This window comes from Lacerta agilis, chromosome 1 (genome assembly GCF_009819535.1).
Source record: "Lacerta agilis isolate rLacAgi1 chromosome 1, rLacAgi1.pri, whole genome shotgun sequence".
NCBI classification, from domain to species: domain Eukaryota; kingdom Metazoa; phylum Chordata; class Lepidosauria; order Squamata; family Lacertidae; genus Lacerta; species Lacerta agilis.
The window spans coordinates 67,523,205-67,539,367 of record NC_046312.1 but is presented as its reverse complement, the minus strand read 5'-3'; the positions used below and the strand labels follow the sequence as shown (position 1 = coordinate 67,539,367).

Here is a 16,163-nt window from a genome sequence, read left to right as displayed (position 1 = left end):
GGGTCCACAATCCTGTTCCCAACAGCAGCCAGCCAAATGTTTCCAGGAGTTCACAAATAAGGGCCTGATGGCAACCACCTGCCTCTGTTGTTTCCATCATGTTACTGCTGGAACTAAATGTTCCATTTAGCTATCATGGCAATTTTTTAAACCAACTCCCTGCCTACCCCTGCAGCCAACTGGGTCCTGCTGCAGTGGCTTCTTCTGGCAATATCTTGGAAGAAACCATTGCAGCCATGTGACCTTGGTAAGTGTGTGCAGGGGAGGGGCGGAGGCACCTTCCTGCTTCACCTCCGCCAGCAAAACAGGACAGGCTGCCCCTGCTAATCATTTTCTAAAGTCATCTAAGTTAGTGGCTAAAACTACCTTTTGTGGCAGGAAATTCCAAGTAAGTGTTGCGTGGGGAAGTTCTTCCTTTTGCCTGTCCTAAATCGGCTGTCTATTGGTGTAACTGGATGATTCCCCCACCCCACTCACACACACACAGGTAGCCAATTTGGTGCCCTCCACATGTTGAGGGACTCCAGCTCCCATCAGCCACAGCTGGCATGACCAATGGTCAGGTATGATGGGAGGTGCAGTCCAATAACATCTGGAGGACATACTGGCTCTTGTGTGCAGGTGTGAATTAATACAAGAGAAAGGAAGGTACAGTGCCTTTGTGTCCAAGTCTAGCCAGACTGATAAATTAACAGAGAGGGCTAAAGAATGTAACTTAAATGAAAAATTATGGCCAGTGGCAGAGAAATGAAATAATTACAGATCTTCCTCAATGTTTATTTGTTTAGAATAAACTAACCTACAGACATTATTATTTTTTAATTAAGGTATGTTACTTTCACTATCTAAAGTATAAGCAGTGCCTTAAAGGGTACTGCACACAAACCAATATTTTTGGATTGTTTTAATGACAAACCTTGAACAGCTGCTGCAATAGAAAATGGTTCAATTGGCAGTCCTTGATCATTATCTCAGTAGCATGGAATGCAAATGTATAGAATGCACTGGAACTCACAAACCCTGGAGATGAGATACCTCCCAGCTTAGATGAAGAATACTTTAGAAACTTATTTTCAGCAAATAAATTTTAGTGGAATTTCAGTCTTTGTGGAGTATAAATATGAAGCCATAAATTCTATGATGATACCTTGAAGAGACTGCCCAGAGAAAAAAATAAGGACAAGCTAGTGTTGCACAATCAGTTCTGAAAAATGAGAAATTCAAAACGTAAAAATAGTAACTTAAAGAAGATCAAAGGAATTTGGAAATATCAGCTCTCCTCATTTTGATTTTATTATTATGACTGAATTTCTTTTAATCTCTGCTATGTTGTTTGTGGTGGTTTCATAGTGTGCTGTTATGTTACTTTTCTGCAGGGGACTTCTGTGTTTTAACTTGTTTGTAACCCATTCATTATGGGAAAGACAAATAAATGCAACAGATAAATAATATGATAAAATGATTCGTCATAGAAAGCGAGGCTCATTTAATTATATTGAAGAATGGATCTTGAATGTTAACTCAAAAAATCTCTACAAAAGTTTTCAGTGTCTATGAAATGTATGCTTGGCATCAATATAGCAGAATAGGTTTTACCTTTCCTTAATGGAGGTCAACTGTCTTTAAAAAAAAAAAATCCCCACTTTCCTAGATTCCTGAATCTACCTCTCCCAGTGCATTTTTATCTGCAGAATAGTTTTGCTGGCAACGTGGTGCAATAATTTGTCCAAAGTAAGAGCAAATGAAAGCCATGGTAAAATAATCAACACACTTCGGGGGGAAATAAAGAATAATGTGGTGCTGGGGAGTTGAAGCACTGATGAGTTGTTTGTGATGGTTGCACTCCTTCAATGTGCAGCTCTGAGGAATGCAGCCAGCCCCTCAGTGCAGCAAATGTCTTGCCACACTGGCTGTCAAGCGTGGCAGATGGGAAGCCAAGTCTAGGCCAAGCAAAGCAAGCCAACAATGAAGTGAGGCAAGAATGAAAAATCGCACCAAGAAAAACTGAATTCCTCATATAATTATCTGGAGTAGCAGGTTTCCTTTACACTCTGAAAGCAGGGATTTATCAAAAGGAATTTCATGTAGCACATAAAGCATTTCTGCCTGTTAGTCTATAACTAAGAGAACAGATTTGCAACTAAATAAAAACCTGTCTTTAGAGGCATTTTCTAGGCAACACAAATAGCGTTTCTTAAAACAGGTGTGAGCTTGCAGACAGGCTTGAACCATCGGCTGCTCCTTCAAAACCACAATCCTGGCTGATTTGGGACTGACACTGGCAAGCAGACTAGAAACAGGGGAGATGAATGATTGTTGAAGCTAGTGAGCAGACAACAGTGGTGACTTTCAGTTCCCTTGGTTCAAGAGATTGCATTCTTAGGGACAGGGAAGAGCCTGCTTCACCTTAAAAGACAGGTTACAGATTTCCGGAGAACTTTGCATTTTGAAGAGTGTACCATGTATGCTCAGATGAGTATACGAGCATGAAGAGTTGAGTTGGGGTTGCATCCGCACTGGCAAATGTGCACTGACATACATGTAAATTGGGCCTAAATGTTAGTAAAGTGTGTTTCCAAGAGCATAATTGATTTAAGATACCATTGAGAATTCCCGGAATGACACATTACAGGGCCAGTGGTGCCAAGGATACAACAAATGACTGTATAAGAAGACTGCAGGTTCAAAGTCCTGCCAGTCTCAAGGCCACAGGAGCTGCCTTGGGAATGGCCATTGGTGAGTAGAAAAGCACTCGCTTTGCATGCACCCAGGTTTAGTTCACGGCATGTCTGGAGAGGGCAAAAAAAGGCTCCTTCCTGAAACCTCGGGCAGATGCTGCCAAGCAGTAGAAACCACAGAGAGCTGGATGGATCAACAGTCTGACTCAGTATAAGGCAGCTTCTTATATTCCTAAGGACAAACTCAGTCATCTGTTACCACCCCCACTTGGCAAGTGTAAGCAAGATACAAGGCAGTATTATTATTATTATTATTATTATTATTGTTGTTGTTGTTGTTGTTGTTGTTGTTGTTGTTGTGCTTAAGTATCTGAATCTAGAAGCAAATCAGCATTCTTTTTGTCAATAAGATGAGACAGCCAGAACGGTCTCTCGGACTTGCACATATGGATGTTTTTAGTCAACGTGCTCTGGCAGTCTCAATGTCGATTATTAAAATAGGCACAATTCCTCCAGCATTCATAAAGAGAGGTGGATGAAGTGATCCTTCTGCCCAACCCAAATCTCAGCATTACAGGCAAGCCAACCATAGATAAGGGCCAATGTCTCAAGGAAAGAACTAGGCTCTTTTCTCATGCAAGGTGGGTCATAACTTCTCTCAGGTGTCACATACTCTCTTTGTATGACAATGTCGCATGATATGGGGTGGTCCAACTCATGACTTGGGTATAATATTGTAACAGGCAAGGGGAAACCTCTCTCAAGCAGTCCATCTCCCAAGCCAGTTCCAGGCTTACTGTAAAGAACCTCTGCATCTGTTCTGACATGCAAACCACACCAACCCAACTCTCTTCCAACCAGATCTTGGCCAATTGTTTTTAAATTCATGGTGATGCACAGAAAGAGAAACCCTTGGCAAAATTTGCTAATTCTGCAAATAAAGTGTTTTTTAAAGAAAAGTTACAAGGCCAATTCAAAGAACAGCAACAACAGACTGTGACCCAAGAATCCAGTAAGGTGGAAAGCTATGAATCCTGCAGCTGCTCTGAGCCCTCCACATCGCTAACTGAACTCTCCACTTATTCATGACCATTTTTCACTTCTAAAATGCCATGTACAGAGCCTGGGATTTAATAAATACATACAGTATATGAAGTACCGGTAATGCTTTACCGGTGATCTCCTCATACTACATGAGATAATATATTCCTTTTTATTATTGCTATCATGATTTTTAAAAAGTGGTAGAAGAAAGTGTGAGATCATCTGCAATTTTATGTGACAATGTAAGGAGAGATTTCTTTCCACGCTGTCTAATTATTCAAAGAACACCCAGTTCTTGCATTTACTGCGTGCATGGGGGGTGAGGGAAACAACTGATTGTGCCACTGTCTCTGATCTGAACCTCTACAAGTTCAACCAAAAATCTAAGTAGTGCCTACACAGAGATGGTACTGTACGTGCACCAACATGTATACAGTTAGGATCCCTGCAAATGGATTGATTATGAGAGTCGGAGCCAGAAGGGTTCCATTATACACCTGTAAGCTCTGTTCAGAGCTCTGGCTGAAGACAAGGAAGTCGGGGGCAGGGCAAGCAGACAAGGTCTCGCCTGCTCCCGATACATATATTCCCTGAACATGGATGTGCTGTGTGAACTGGGCTACAAACAATGGGTGTTAGTATTTTTCTCTAGAATAATTCAGTATTTGCAGATGCATGTCCATAGTCAAAACTTTGAAAATTCAATCATGATAATCAAGGATTTAAAAACATGAAAGTAAAATACTTTCAGCCCATAGTCATAATAATATAGCACTTATTTTTTAAAAAGTGGCAAAATTATGATAGGTCAATGAAGGTCTGCTTTATTGTTGTTGAGTAGTTTTCAAGTGGCATTCATAAGAAATGAATACCATGGGTGGGTCCAGTAACTTCCAGAAGAGTCATTTAGGAAAGCTCTCCTTGCACTGTGTATAGAGCTGTCACCCTGTTAAAGAAATTTTAATTGATTAATCATATGAGTTTTAGTTTATTAATCAATTGATTGAATCTGCACAAATTTGAATGTCAGTAAAGCAATACTACCATAGCTGTCAACTTTTCCCTTTTCTTGCGAGGAATCCTATTCGGAATAAGGGAATTTCCTTTAAAAAAGGGGGGAAGTTGACAGCTATGAATACTACTGAGGTAGAAAGAAGCATTCTTTCTTATTCTTTTAAACTTGCTTTCAGACATCAGTTGAATGATGGTGGGTTTTTAATGCCGCTCGTTTATTCTGTTCACTTGCTGAGTTTCCAGAAAGTCATCAAATGCAGCTATCGCCTTTTATTTCAAACTAATCTTAAAACAATAAGAAGTTCTAAATTAATTTAGTATCTAATTTGAGCTCTTCTCAGACTCCAAAGAAAACCTCTAGTTAACCTCATAAATTACTACTGAGCATCTTAGCAAAAATAATGTTGTTGTTTTTAAAAAAAGAGAGGAATGGATCCAAACCAAAATCATTTTTCTGGACATCCATTAGACTCTGATCAAGCATTTTGTGACTGACTCTAGTATCTACTATGGGGCCAAATATAAAACAAAAAAAGTGAAAGTGGAGGAGAGTTGGGAAAGGTTGTATGACATCAAGTCTGCCTCTAGCACTAGACTACAGTGAGCTTCTATTGCTAAAGTGGACTAAGAAGCCCAAAAGGAAACACCTGTAGTCTCTAGTAGGGATTTTTTAATCCAGATCAGACCCTTACAATTCCTGTGTGACTTTACAATAAAATAATCTTTTTTAAAAAATCCCCACTAGCAATGTTGTTTAGCCTAATGTGTTCTGCTTAGTGATGTAAACAAAAGAGACTGGATCCAACAACAACTTCTTTCCTATTTTTCCTTTCAATATAAACTGATTGCAGTGGAATTATCTAATGGCAAATTATGGAGAGAGAGGACACATTATCCAGAAAATGTGTGCAAAGTGCGTTCAAGACTATAGCTTAAGCATCTGAAAATTTGAGTGGAGTAAAACCAAATAGCACCAGATAAAATCTTTTCTATTGCAGAAAGCTAATATTGGTAACACAAACTCAATAATGAACTTTAGTTCACAATTAGTAGAGCCCTCCCACAAGCAACTACACAGAGTCCCTATTACTATGTGGTCTAAAACACTGAGCCTCTTGGGCTTGCCAATCGGAAGGTTGGCGGTTCGAATCCCCGCAACGGGGTGAGCTTCCGCTACTCTGTCCCAGCTTCTGCCAACCAAGTTCAGAAGCTGGAACTTTAGTTCACAATTAGTAGAGCCCTCTTTGGAGGTCTTTAAGCGGAGGCTTGACAGCCATCTGTCAGGAATACTTTGATGGTGTTTCCTGCTTGGCAGGGGGTTGGACTGGATGGCCCTTGTGGTCTCTTCCAACTCTATGATTCTATGATTCTATGAAAGCATGCCAGTGCAAGTAGATAAATAGGTACCGCTCTGGCGGAAAGGTAAATGGCCTTTCCATGCGCTGCTCTGGTGTCGGTGTTCCGTTGTGACAGAAGCAGTTTAGTTGTGCTGGCCACATGACCCGGAAAGCCGTCTGTGGACAAACACCGGCTCCCTCGGCCTGAAAGCGAGATGAGCGCCACAACCCCATAGTCGCTTTTGACTGGACTTAACCGTCCAGGGGTCCTTTACCTTTTACCTTTACCTTTTATATTTTACTAAGATATCCAAGCCCAGTATTTTATTATTAGAAAATATTTTGAACCCAAACAGCAAACTGTAAATATCAGGTGGGGAGGGGATCAGTGGAGACTTACAAAATTATAGTATAATAATAACAACAACAACAACAACAACAACAACAACAACAACAACAACAACAACAACAATATATTTGTACCCCACCCATCTGGCTGAGTTTCCCCAGCCACTCTTAGAATAGATATGAAGCAGACAATATTAAATTCCATCCTTATCCTCATAAAATACCGGTAGTAACTCAGCTGGCATGTTTTGGTTATATTAAAATAAAACAGTATGTATTCTAATTAGAATAAGATTTCTCATTTTCTGTACTCCTTTGCAAACTTCTCCAGCTGTACCCTCCTGTGTGACCTTAACAATGTACTGCCAAACAATTTTTTTACCTTGCACCATAGCTTGTTTCCACTTGTTAGCAGCTTCAGCTCTCACTCCTGTGATAAGATCCACACAACTTCTTGCGTTTGTGTTTTGTAGCTAAATTTTCTATGCAGTTGAAAAGCAGTCACGTGGCAGCAAGAACCACATTGACAGATAAAATATTAATAATGATATCTAGGACTCTTGCCTGACACATGTATAGCATGCGGATACCATTTGCATTTAATGCCTTGCAATGCCATTATGAATAAGAAATAGCTTAGCACCTCTAACTAACTAATTAATTTAGAAGAGAGTTAGGTGCCATTTATTTCAGAAAGGACTGGAATACCCAGACCCAATTTTAATGAATTTTTGTTCTGGATATAGCACTGTCAGTGAACATGTCCAGGCCTGGCACGAGAGAGAAAAGCTGACAACAAGCAGCAGCATCTGCAACGAGTGGCAGTGGGGGCAGTCCACCTCCAGTGTTATCCCTGAGGGGGGGTGACAAAATCCCAGCCTGGCGTGATCGTGGGCATGCCAGATCGCACTCCCCAGCCGGCCGCAGTGCTAGATCGCACCCCCCAGCAGGGCGCGATCACTGCTGCGCCGGATTGCATCCCCCGGCCGGGCAGTGCGATCGGCGCCGCACCAGATCATACCCCCCCCAGCCAGGCCGCTGTGCCGGATCGCACCCGCCAGCCATGCCACCACACCAGATCCCACATCCCAGCCGGGTGCAATTGCCACCGCGCGGATCGCTCCGCCCCCCTGGGCAGATCGCCCCACCACCTGGGCAGATCACCCACCCCATCCCCGGGTGCACAGCACTGCTCCGGGTGCCCAAGCGGCTAGCTCCACTGCTGACAGTAACAATGAAGGTGTGAATAGTAGTTGACAAGATTATATGCCTTAGTCACACAGCATTATTTTCAAATATAGTAATAGGGTAGAACTAAATACTCATACAGCAAGAACCAGGCAAACACATCTACAGGAGCAACAAAGTGCTGTAGGAGTGGACGATGAGCCACGGGGGAATAAAGAGAAAGAAAACCTTCAACTAATTCCTGCATTGCAGGAGGTTTGGTCCCTTCCAACTCTACAATTCTCCAATTCTCTGAACTCTGTCATAGCTGTATTCAAGGGACTCGCTGAAGAACTCAGGAGGCTGAGACAGAGTCTGCTGACACAATTATGCCAAACCATTCCAGTGCTAAAGTGTGGGTCAGAGTCAGGCAACTGTCAAGCTGCCACCTCACCGAAGACATTCACCAGCTATAATGTGAGTTATCAAAGCAGTGGGTACCCCGATCTGAGAGGAAATGAGGCACAGGATCAGCTACTATCGCAGCCGGGGGGGGGGGGGAGTTTGACAGCAAAACAAAGGGCAGCTAGCGTTTTAGCACATTTGACAATTCTCTTACAGTTAGAACAAATGCTATGCAGAGCAGAGCCTCAGAATATATCACCATATCACCACACCAGTTCCTTCAGCATTTTGATCCCTTCACTGTCCCTCCTTCAGAGGCAGGTGAAAACATTTCAAAAAGTTTTTCCTTTGTAGAACATCACATGCCATTACAGTGGTACCTTGGGTTACAAACACTTCGGGTTACAAACACTTTGGGTTACAGACTCCGCTAACCCGGACGTAGTACCTCGGGTTAAGAACTTTACCTCAGGATGAGAACATAAATCGTGCGGCGGCAGCAGGAGGCCCCATTAGCTAAAGTGGTACCTCAGGTTAAGAACAGCTTCAGGTTAAGAATGGACCTCCAGAACGAATGAAGTTCGTAACCCAAGGTACCGCTGTATGTGGTGCTTTGAAACTAAGTGAGCTACTTTGTTCTTCTCAATGCTTTGTACTATTTTAAAAGTTTGTACATTTATAACGAACTTTGATTGACTTTATTTCACAAATGTAAGTCACCTTGCGTATTTCTGTGGAAAGTAATTTCAAAACTCAGTCAAACAACACTCCCATGGCACAGTAGGGGTGCTGTCGTAATATTAATTCTAACTAGTTACAGCCATATAATCTAAAAAGATAACCAGTCCTTAAATGCTGCAATAAAGCAAAGTAGAACAATTCTCATATCTGAGTTGGTCACGATATACTGCTACTTTAAAAAAAAAAAGGAATAAGACATCTGTGCACCAATGCACAAAGCTATAATAAACCAAGTATTAAATTCCATACCTGCGAGAAGAACAATCTGATATATGTGCATGCACTGTGTGTTTAATGGGACTCAATGGTTTCATAAATTATATACCAACAAGAAATCATTGAGTTTCTAATTACAGACCTAGTATTAATAGACCTCTGAGGAAAAAGAAGGGATTTTAATCAAACACATTCCTCTCAAAGAAACATACTAGGATATAACTATTCGGGCTTCAAGTTTGCATGAATGGGAAGGATACCAGTATTGAAGATGAATGTATTACCATGGAACCTAGTTTTATCACTAAATGGAAGTGGGAGCTGCAATAAAATGTTGCTGTGGAGTGCTGCTGTTCAGGATTGAAGCATTCTGTGGCCATTGAACATGCTCAGTTCATATTCAACTGTTACTGAGGTTCACAGCCTTAGAATTTGTTTTCTAAATATTTGTGTACTTCTACAAACTTTGTATCATCAGCAACAGCAGGACACAATAGGTAGAAATCATCATTTCTCCCTGTTGTGTGCTGCTGTTGCTGTTTTGGCTACATAAAGAATGACAGTCACACAGTCAAAACTAAAGGGAATGATTCCATTGTAAGTCAATTCATCATTACTGTATTAGCATTTTGGCAAATGGTACTGTCATTTTTTGTTTGTTAGGAAAAAGATCAAGGATTATTGTTCACACTATGTGTAAGACGGTTGCTAAAGTAGGGGTGGAATCTCCACTTATGCAGAAATTCTGAGTAATAGACTGGTAAATTGAAGAGAGGTTTTGAAGTTGGAATAAAGAGAAATAAAACTTTGTCAATCCAGTTTGAAGAATCACAATGCTGTGAACAGCATGCACCAAAATTACTGTGATCAATGGCAGTGTGGAAAAAGTGGCAGGCACTTTCATGCTCTGTTGGTAGTCACATAGTGATTCAAAGTGGATTTATTTAGGCCTATCTATAATTTTGGGCTCCAACTCTTCCTCCAAGGAGCTGGGGTTGTTGGCTTCCCCAGAAGTGTTGTTTGGCCACTGCTGAGAATAGGATGCTGGCTAAGATGTACCCTCTGCCCAATTCAGCATAACTCTTATGTCCGTATTCTCTCAACTATCTGTGAGATACTGACCTGCCCAAGTCTATCCGTAAGCCTCACAGTGCACCAAAACACACACACACAGACACACACAGGCATAACTAAACAAAATCATGTCTCACCATTCCACCTGCAACCCTGTAGACAGCTTGTGATAAAATAGATTGAAAAGTTTTCAGAGTTTTATATTCTAAATTAGTAACATAGGCAGACTTGCAGCATATTCAGTTTACTCGACCTTCTTTGATCTTGCAGTAAAGGGCGGGTGAGAAATCTTACAAATAAATAAAAGAAGACATAGGAAATCACCTAAAAATAAGAGCCTCCGCAACTCTTGGACATGTCTTGATAACTGGGGGAGCGGAACTTTTTACATGTAGTAACTCAGCAAGCTATTTAAGCCAATTATATTAGAAACATCTTGGAGTGGCATGGCAAGGCAAGATAAAATACGCTAGCAATCGGAAAACTGATGCTCAAATAATACTCAAACAGTTCTTTCTGTCTAGAACTTCTAGTTATACAGTTGTACCTTGAAAGTCGAACGGAGTCCATTCCGGAAGTCCGTTCGACTTCCAAAACGTTTGGAAACAAAGTGTGGCTTTGACTTGCTGCAGGAAGCTCCTACAGCCAAGTGGAAGCCATGGAAGCCGTGCCGGACATTCAGCTTCCAAAAATCATTCGAAAACCGGAAGACTCACTTCTGGGTTTCGATCATTCAGGAGCTGATTTGTTCAGGAGCCATGGTGTACAAGATCCAAGGTACAACTGTATATCACTTATAAATGATAAATAGCTATTTTTAATTGAGGCTTCAACTCAGTGTTTTGGGATAATAGGAAACTTCCTGATGTGAGTTCAGACCATTGGTCCATCAAGCCTAGTATTGTTGACACTGACTGGCAGTGGCTCTCCAAGGTTTCAGAGCAGAGTCTTTCCCAGGCCTGCCTAGAGATGTCAGGAATTTAACCCAGAACCTTGTACATGCAAAAACATGTGCTGTACCACTGAGATAAAGCCATTCCCCAAATTCGTGCATTTGGGAATTGCTGCTTCAGAAAAGTCAAGAAATCATAAAGAAAAAAAGGCATGGAAGATAAAAGAAAGGTGTCATTGCCAATGCCAATGAATCAGTATTTTAAAAGCACCAGTTTCCATTTATATATTTTCTTAAAAACTTCACTCTTAGCCTATATTTCATATGATTTATACCAATAACAAGGATAGGCATACACATCTAGAATATAAAACTTAGAGTGATTGTGTGTTTGTGTGCATAGATAGATAGATAGATAGATAGATAGATAGATAGATAGATAGATGCAAGCTCCTGGGGCTGAGCCCTTTTGGGAACCCCATATATTCTGAGGGTAGAGTCCGCCCCACCCCCATGTCTGCAGAGCACATTGCAGCTCCAGTGGCCGTCTCCTCTTCCTCCCACAGCAGAGGGGACAGAGGGTCAAAGCAGCCTCCCACCCGTGGCGACACCAGGAGGAACAAAGGAGGAGCCACCTGCCACTGAAGCCACGAGGCTGCCATGTTTGTCCTAACCTCCTGATTTCGCGTGTATGACATCACACACATGACGTTGGCCTCTTCAATTGCCCTTGCAAGCTGGCACCTCTGGATGGATAGATGATGATAGATAGATAGATAGATAGATAGATAGATAGATAGATAGATAGATAAGAGTTAGACATTGTCTTTTGTTTGCAATATTAATCTGCTGTTCTCTGTAGGTGTCAGAAGTGGACAGTGGGGATGAACTTTTAGTCACCAAAAAACAATATAGCTGGCAGAGAAAATAGATGAGTGCTGAGGAAGGTAGCAGCTGCAGATGAGTTTACACAGACATCCTCCAAACAGGCCAAAAGCCACCTCCTACAGGAACCACCCTGCTGTTTAATAGTTCTGCAAGCTCTGCATCTATTTTTACTTCTATATTCTCTAAGCCCACAGTGGGTCCCCAGCCAAAGTCTTCACAAACAATTATTTACGCCATGAAAAACATGGTGATGGCTAACCAAGTACCGGTAATCTGTTTCCAATAAGACTGCTCAGTGAGGTTTAAAGGAATCAAGACCTCCTGCCTGCAGTCTGCGTATAATGTGCTTGCTCTGACGTATCAGCCCATTTACCCTTCACTTAACACTTTTTGCTGTTGTACAGCAGGGCACATATTCAACAAGTCACTGCCTGACCACAATTGCTCAACGTCAAGCAGCTATTTTGTGTGCTGCAACAGGTCCTTACCTACAATGTCTTCGTAGGCATTCTCTTCTAAAGTGCTCTTAGATCCAAACTTGTGCTGGCTTTCAGTTCCATTCTCACTTGGGGAGGGAGGGTACAAGGACTGGAGGCTTGAAGCATCTTCAAACTCAAAAGATTTTCTAGAGTGGAGAAAATGTAAAAGGATTATTTTCTGAATGCCTAATTAACAGTGCTTTAAAGCTCAGTACAGATATTGGGTGGCATTCAACTAAGTTTTACTCAGGCAGACCCACTGCAATTAATGGACCTAACTAAGTCCTTGTTCATTAATTTCAATGGACCTGTTCTGAGTAAAGTTTAGCTGAATGCCAATCATAATGTGCTAGCAAGGGTTAAGGTATCAGAAGAAGACAGCCGTATACTCTTCCCCCTCCCACACACACACACACCACATCTGATTCTATGATAAGATTGTTTGGTTAAACATAAAAAAACAAATTGGTGACTGGATTTTTGGTTAAAGTTAGCTCCCTATCAAATCTAAAAACATACATCCACATTATCTTGCCACACTTAGAAAATACACAAAGTACTGAATTACTTATGTATCAGACCTGTGAAGTACCAACCATGCAGCATGTGATTTGTCAGGATGTGATTTTGCCATAACCCCAGGGTGGTGGTAGTTAAACATTAAAGACAAGTTTATTGAGGTTTTCAGCCAACATGATGAGATTCTCAACACTGTTTCAGCATATTACTTTTTCATTCTTGTTTTGCATATTTTGTACTAGCCCATGAGCTGAACATACTTTGACAAAAATACATACATACATACAAACATACAGATAGCACTTAACTTAAGGCAGGGATAAGAAACTTGTGGTCCTCCAGATGTTGGAGTCCCAGCCCCAGCCAGCGTGGCCAATGTTCAGAGCTGTAGTCCAAAAATATCTGAAGGGCCACAAGTTCCCCATTCCTGACTTAACAGCTGTGGTTTCCTTGGACCTCTCCAAAGTCCTGAAAATCCTGCCTTTCTCCTCTAGGCACTTGTTAGCTGCTGACCACATCCTGTGATTTGCTCGGAACTTCCTGCTTGCAGCTCATCATTGTTGCAGTGAGCATTACATTTAAGTTTCTGTCCATTTCCTTTCTATACCAAAGAGACATTATGCAAGGGCAACATTATATAAGGCCATGAGAGATTATTGCTGCAAGACAGCACTTGCATGTGGCTCTGTCATGGAAGCACTGAGATCGCCAATGGGTTTAGAATTCAGCATCCTTAGAATCTCAAATCATCTTTCTAAAAAATAAAAAGCAAGTTTCCAATTCATATGGCTTTGAAAATAGTTTATGCACATTCATGTCTATCTCAGAAGCCATTGAGGGAAATGCTAAAGTAGGACTGCCAGTGGTCTAAAGTGTTTTAGCACGATACATAGCTCATTACACTTCCTTGCGATAATAGGTAACAGCACTGCTGGGAAATGGAGATTAAATATTTGGCAGAGGATCCATCTCCATCCTACTGTGGTGTGCAAGGAAGCACTCTGAGAGGGCTTCTTCTATGGCTGCTGGAGTTACTGCAGTTTGAGGGTCTGGGCCTCTGTAGTGTTAGCACCCTAAATACAGTTAGTTTTCTACATAAGAAGTTACGGTAGGTGTCCTTATCAGAAGCTAGAGGGCATCTCTAAAATTTTATTAGAATAAGGATAAGCAGAGCAAATTGTGCAAAATAAGCAAATATATGCTAATTTGTGTAATTTGTACAGACTGCAGAACATGGGTTACATTATTGCAGTTTGTTGTTTTGTCTAATTTTTTCTAGTGAATAATAAATACAGCCTAGACATAACACCAAGAGAATTTTTATCCTCTCTGCTCAAGAGAAAGGCACATTTGGGCCAGAGTCAGTCAGTATAAATTGATTCCAGTATGGCTGATCCACTGGAGACAGACACCAATTGAGACACTATTGAGGAAAGTGGTGTACTGTATAAGACTTTCAAGTGTGGTTAGCCTTAATTTTAAAGTGTAACATTATATTTACATATATATGCTGTAAGCCACCCAGAGTGGCTGGGGAAACCCAGCCAGATGGGTGGGGTATTATTATTAATAATAATAATAATAATAATAATAATAATAATATCATCATCATCACACAAATGATGTATAAATAACAGCAATGGACCATTGTTAGGTTTGCAGGTGGAAGACCCAGGTTCAAATCCCCTCAGCCATGAAACACACTGGAAGGCCTTAGGCCTTGCCTATTTCATGGGATCACTGTGAAGAAAAATAAAAGCAGCAAAGCACTTCCTACAATGTACATTCAAAATTGCTCATTATTTAAGAACTCTCCAATTCCACAGATGGAGACTACAACTTGTATTTTTCCTTTTTGTCATGGTGGTTGTTGGTAAAATAAAAGTTCTTCTGGCAGCTGAATCTGTTAGAAGACTCATGTCCTTTGTTTTGCTGCACATGGCAAAACCCTGATTAGCAGGATACAAGAGGCAATGATTCTACAAAACAAAAGCTGTGGCCTAATTAAGACTGTCTTTCATTCTTATCTGCTGAGAGCGTGACCTTAAAAGGAGATGCATCTTGTCATGCAGAAATGACTCCACAATACTTAAGAATATATGACAAACAGCTTTCCATCTTTACCTATTTTGGGATTTTCTATGGAAACGTGACTCTTTTTTCTGTCTCCGGGTGACAGGGGGAGCAGGAGTTGATGGAAGAGGGGGAGGAACAGCAGCCAGAGGTGAAGGAGGTAGGCCATTGCTTGGTTTACTTTTATGGTTCTTGTCAGCTTCATACTCGAAGGTGCGTTTGGGCTTGGGCACAGGGTTTACCGCTGTGTTCGCCAAGTTCTCAGGAAGCAGCTTAGGACCAACAGGACTAACTGTGGCATTGAGTCCTTGTGGCATTTTACTAGTTTTATCAGTCTCAGTGGGTGTCTCTGGACTACTCCCACAAATAACACTCCCTGCTTTACTATCATTTGTGTTCTCATTCAAGTCCTCCACAATACCCGAAGTCACAGACTTTTTTCTTCCTCTGTCAACACTATAGCAGCTACTGGGCAACTGAGGGAGACCCCTGCCTGGCTGTTCTTTTAAAGCCTGCTCAATCTTCTGTATTCTGTTCAGCACAGCAGAACTCTCTTTTCTTGCGTTCCCCTTGAAGAAAGCATTTGCCGACTCGCTCCTACTCGGCCTTTTTTCAAACCTATGGCAGGAATCTCTGTCCAGGAACTCCTCCTCCTCCGTTTCTGGGTAGGAGCATTCGGAAAACGTTCTGCTCATCCTCCGGAACCCTTTGTAGTCAAAAGTCTTCTCGCTGCAGGGAGAAGGCAACATACTAGGGCAAGTCTCACTGCCTGACCTGTCCCCAACATCCCTCTTGTCCAAGCATACGCTCATCCTAGGGGAAGGCTCTTTCCGACACTCCCATTCTGATATCTTCTGCCTGATATCAAGTGCTTGGGAATGGACACTGACCCTGCTGAGGGAGAGGTTCCGGAGGTTCGCTGCAGACCCCAAGGAGAGAGTGCTCCGTGTAAGCTGGCGGCTGCCTACAGCTTCTCCATCCTGAGTCTCCTTGGGGGCCTCCTTTTGGTCTTCAGTCTGGAAAAGGGAGAGCCTTTTGTCCAAGCAGCCAATGCTGACAGCTTTGAGGGGGTGATTTGGAGATTCAGTGTCTGAGGGAGAACTGGAGGTGCTTCTCAAGGCAACTCCACAGTTAGTCCGGTCCTTGAGGAGCACCCTAGAGCTGGAAACTTTGGTGAAACTGCTGGAGCGGCAGGAGTCCTCACTGTCGCTGAGGGGATATGTTGGGCTTCTTGGTTGGTATAGAAGAGGCGGTGGGGAGACTGACTGACACCTGGAAGTGAGAAGAA

At 41.9% G+C, this 16,163-nt stretch overlaps 1 protein-coding gene across 5 annotated transcripts in view; it reads right to left on the bottom strand.

Annotated features, from left to right (window-relative positions):
* Positions 1-16,163, bottom strand: part of DENND2B (DENN domain containing 2B) — a 157,849-nt gene that overhangs the window by 44,762 nt on the left and 96,924 nt on the right. For 4 of the 5 annotated variants that reach the window (XM_033153040.1, XM_033153021.1, XM_033153048.1 and 1 more), the window contains exons 3-4: positions 14,927-16,147; positions 12,293-12,429 (exon numbers count right to left, since the gene is read on the bottom strand). In XM_033153040.1, coding sequence (XP_033008931.1) covers positions 12,293-12,429; positions 14,927-16,147 — 1,358 coding nt within the window. The remainder of the gene's footprint in view (positions 1-12,292; positions 12,430-14,926; positions 16,148-16,163) is intronic. The other variant, XM_033153057.1, reaches the window with a different exon arrangement.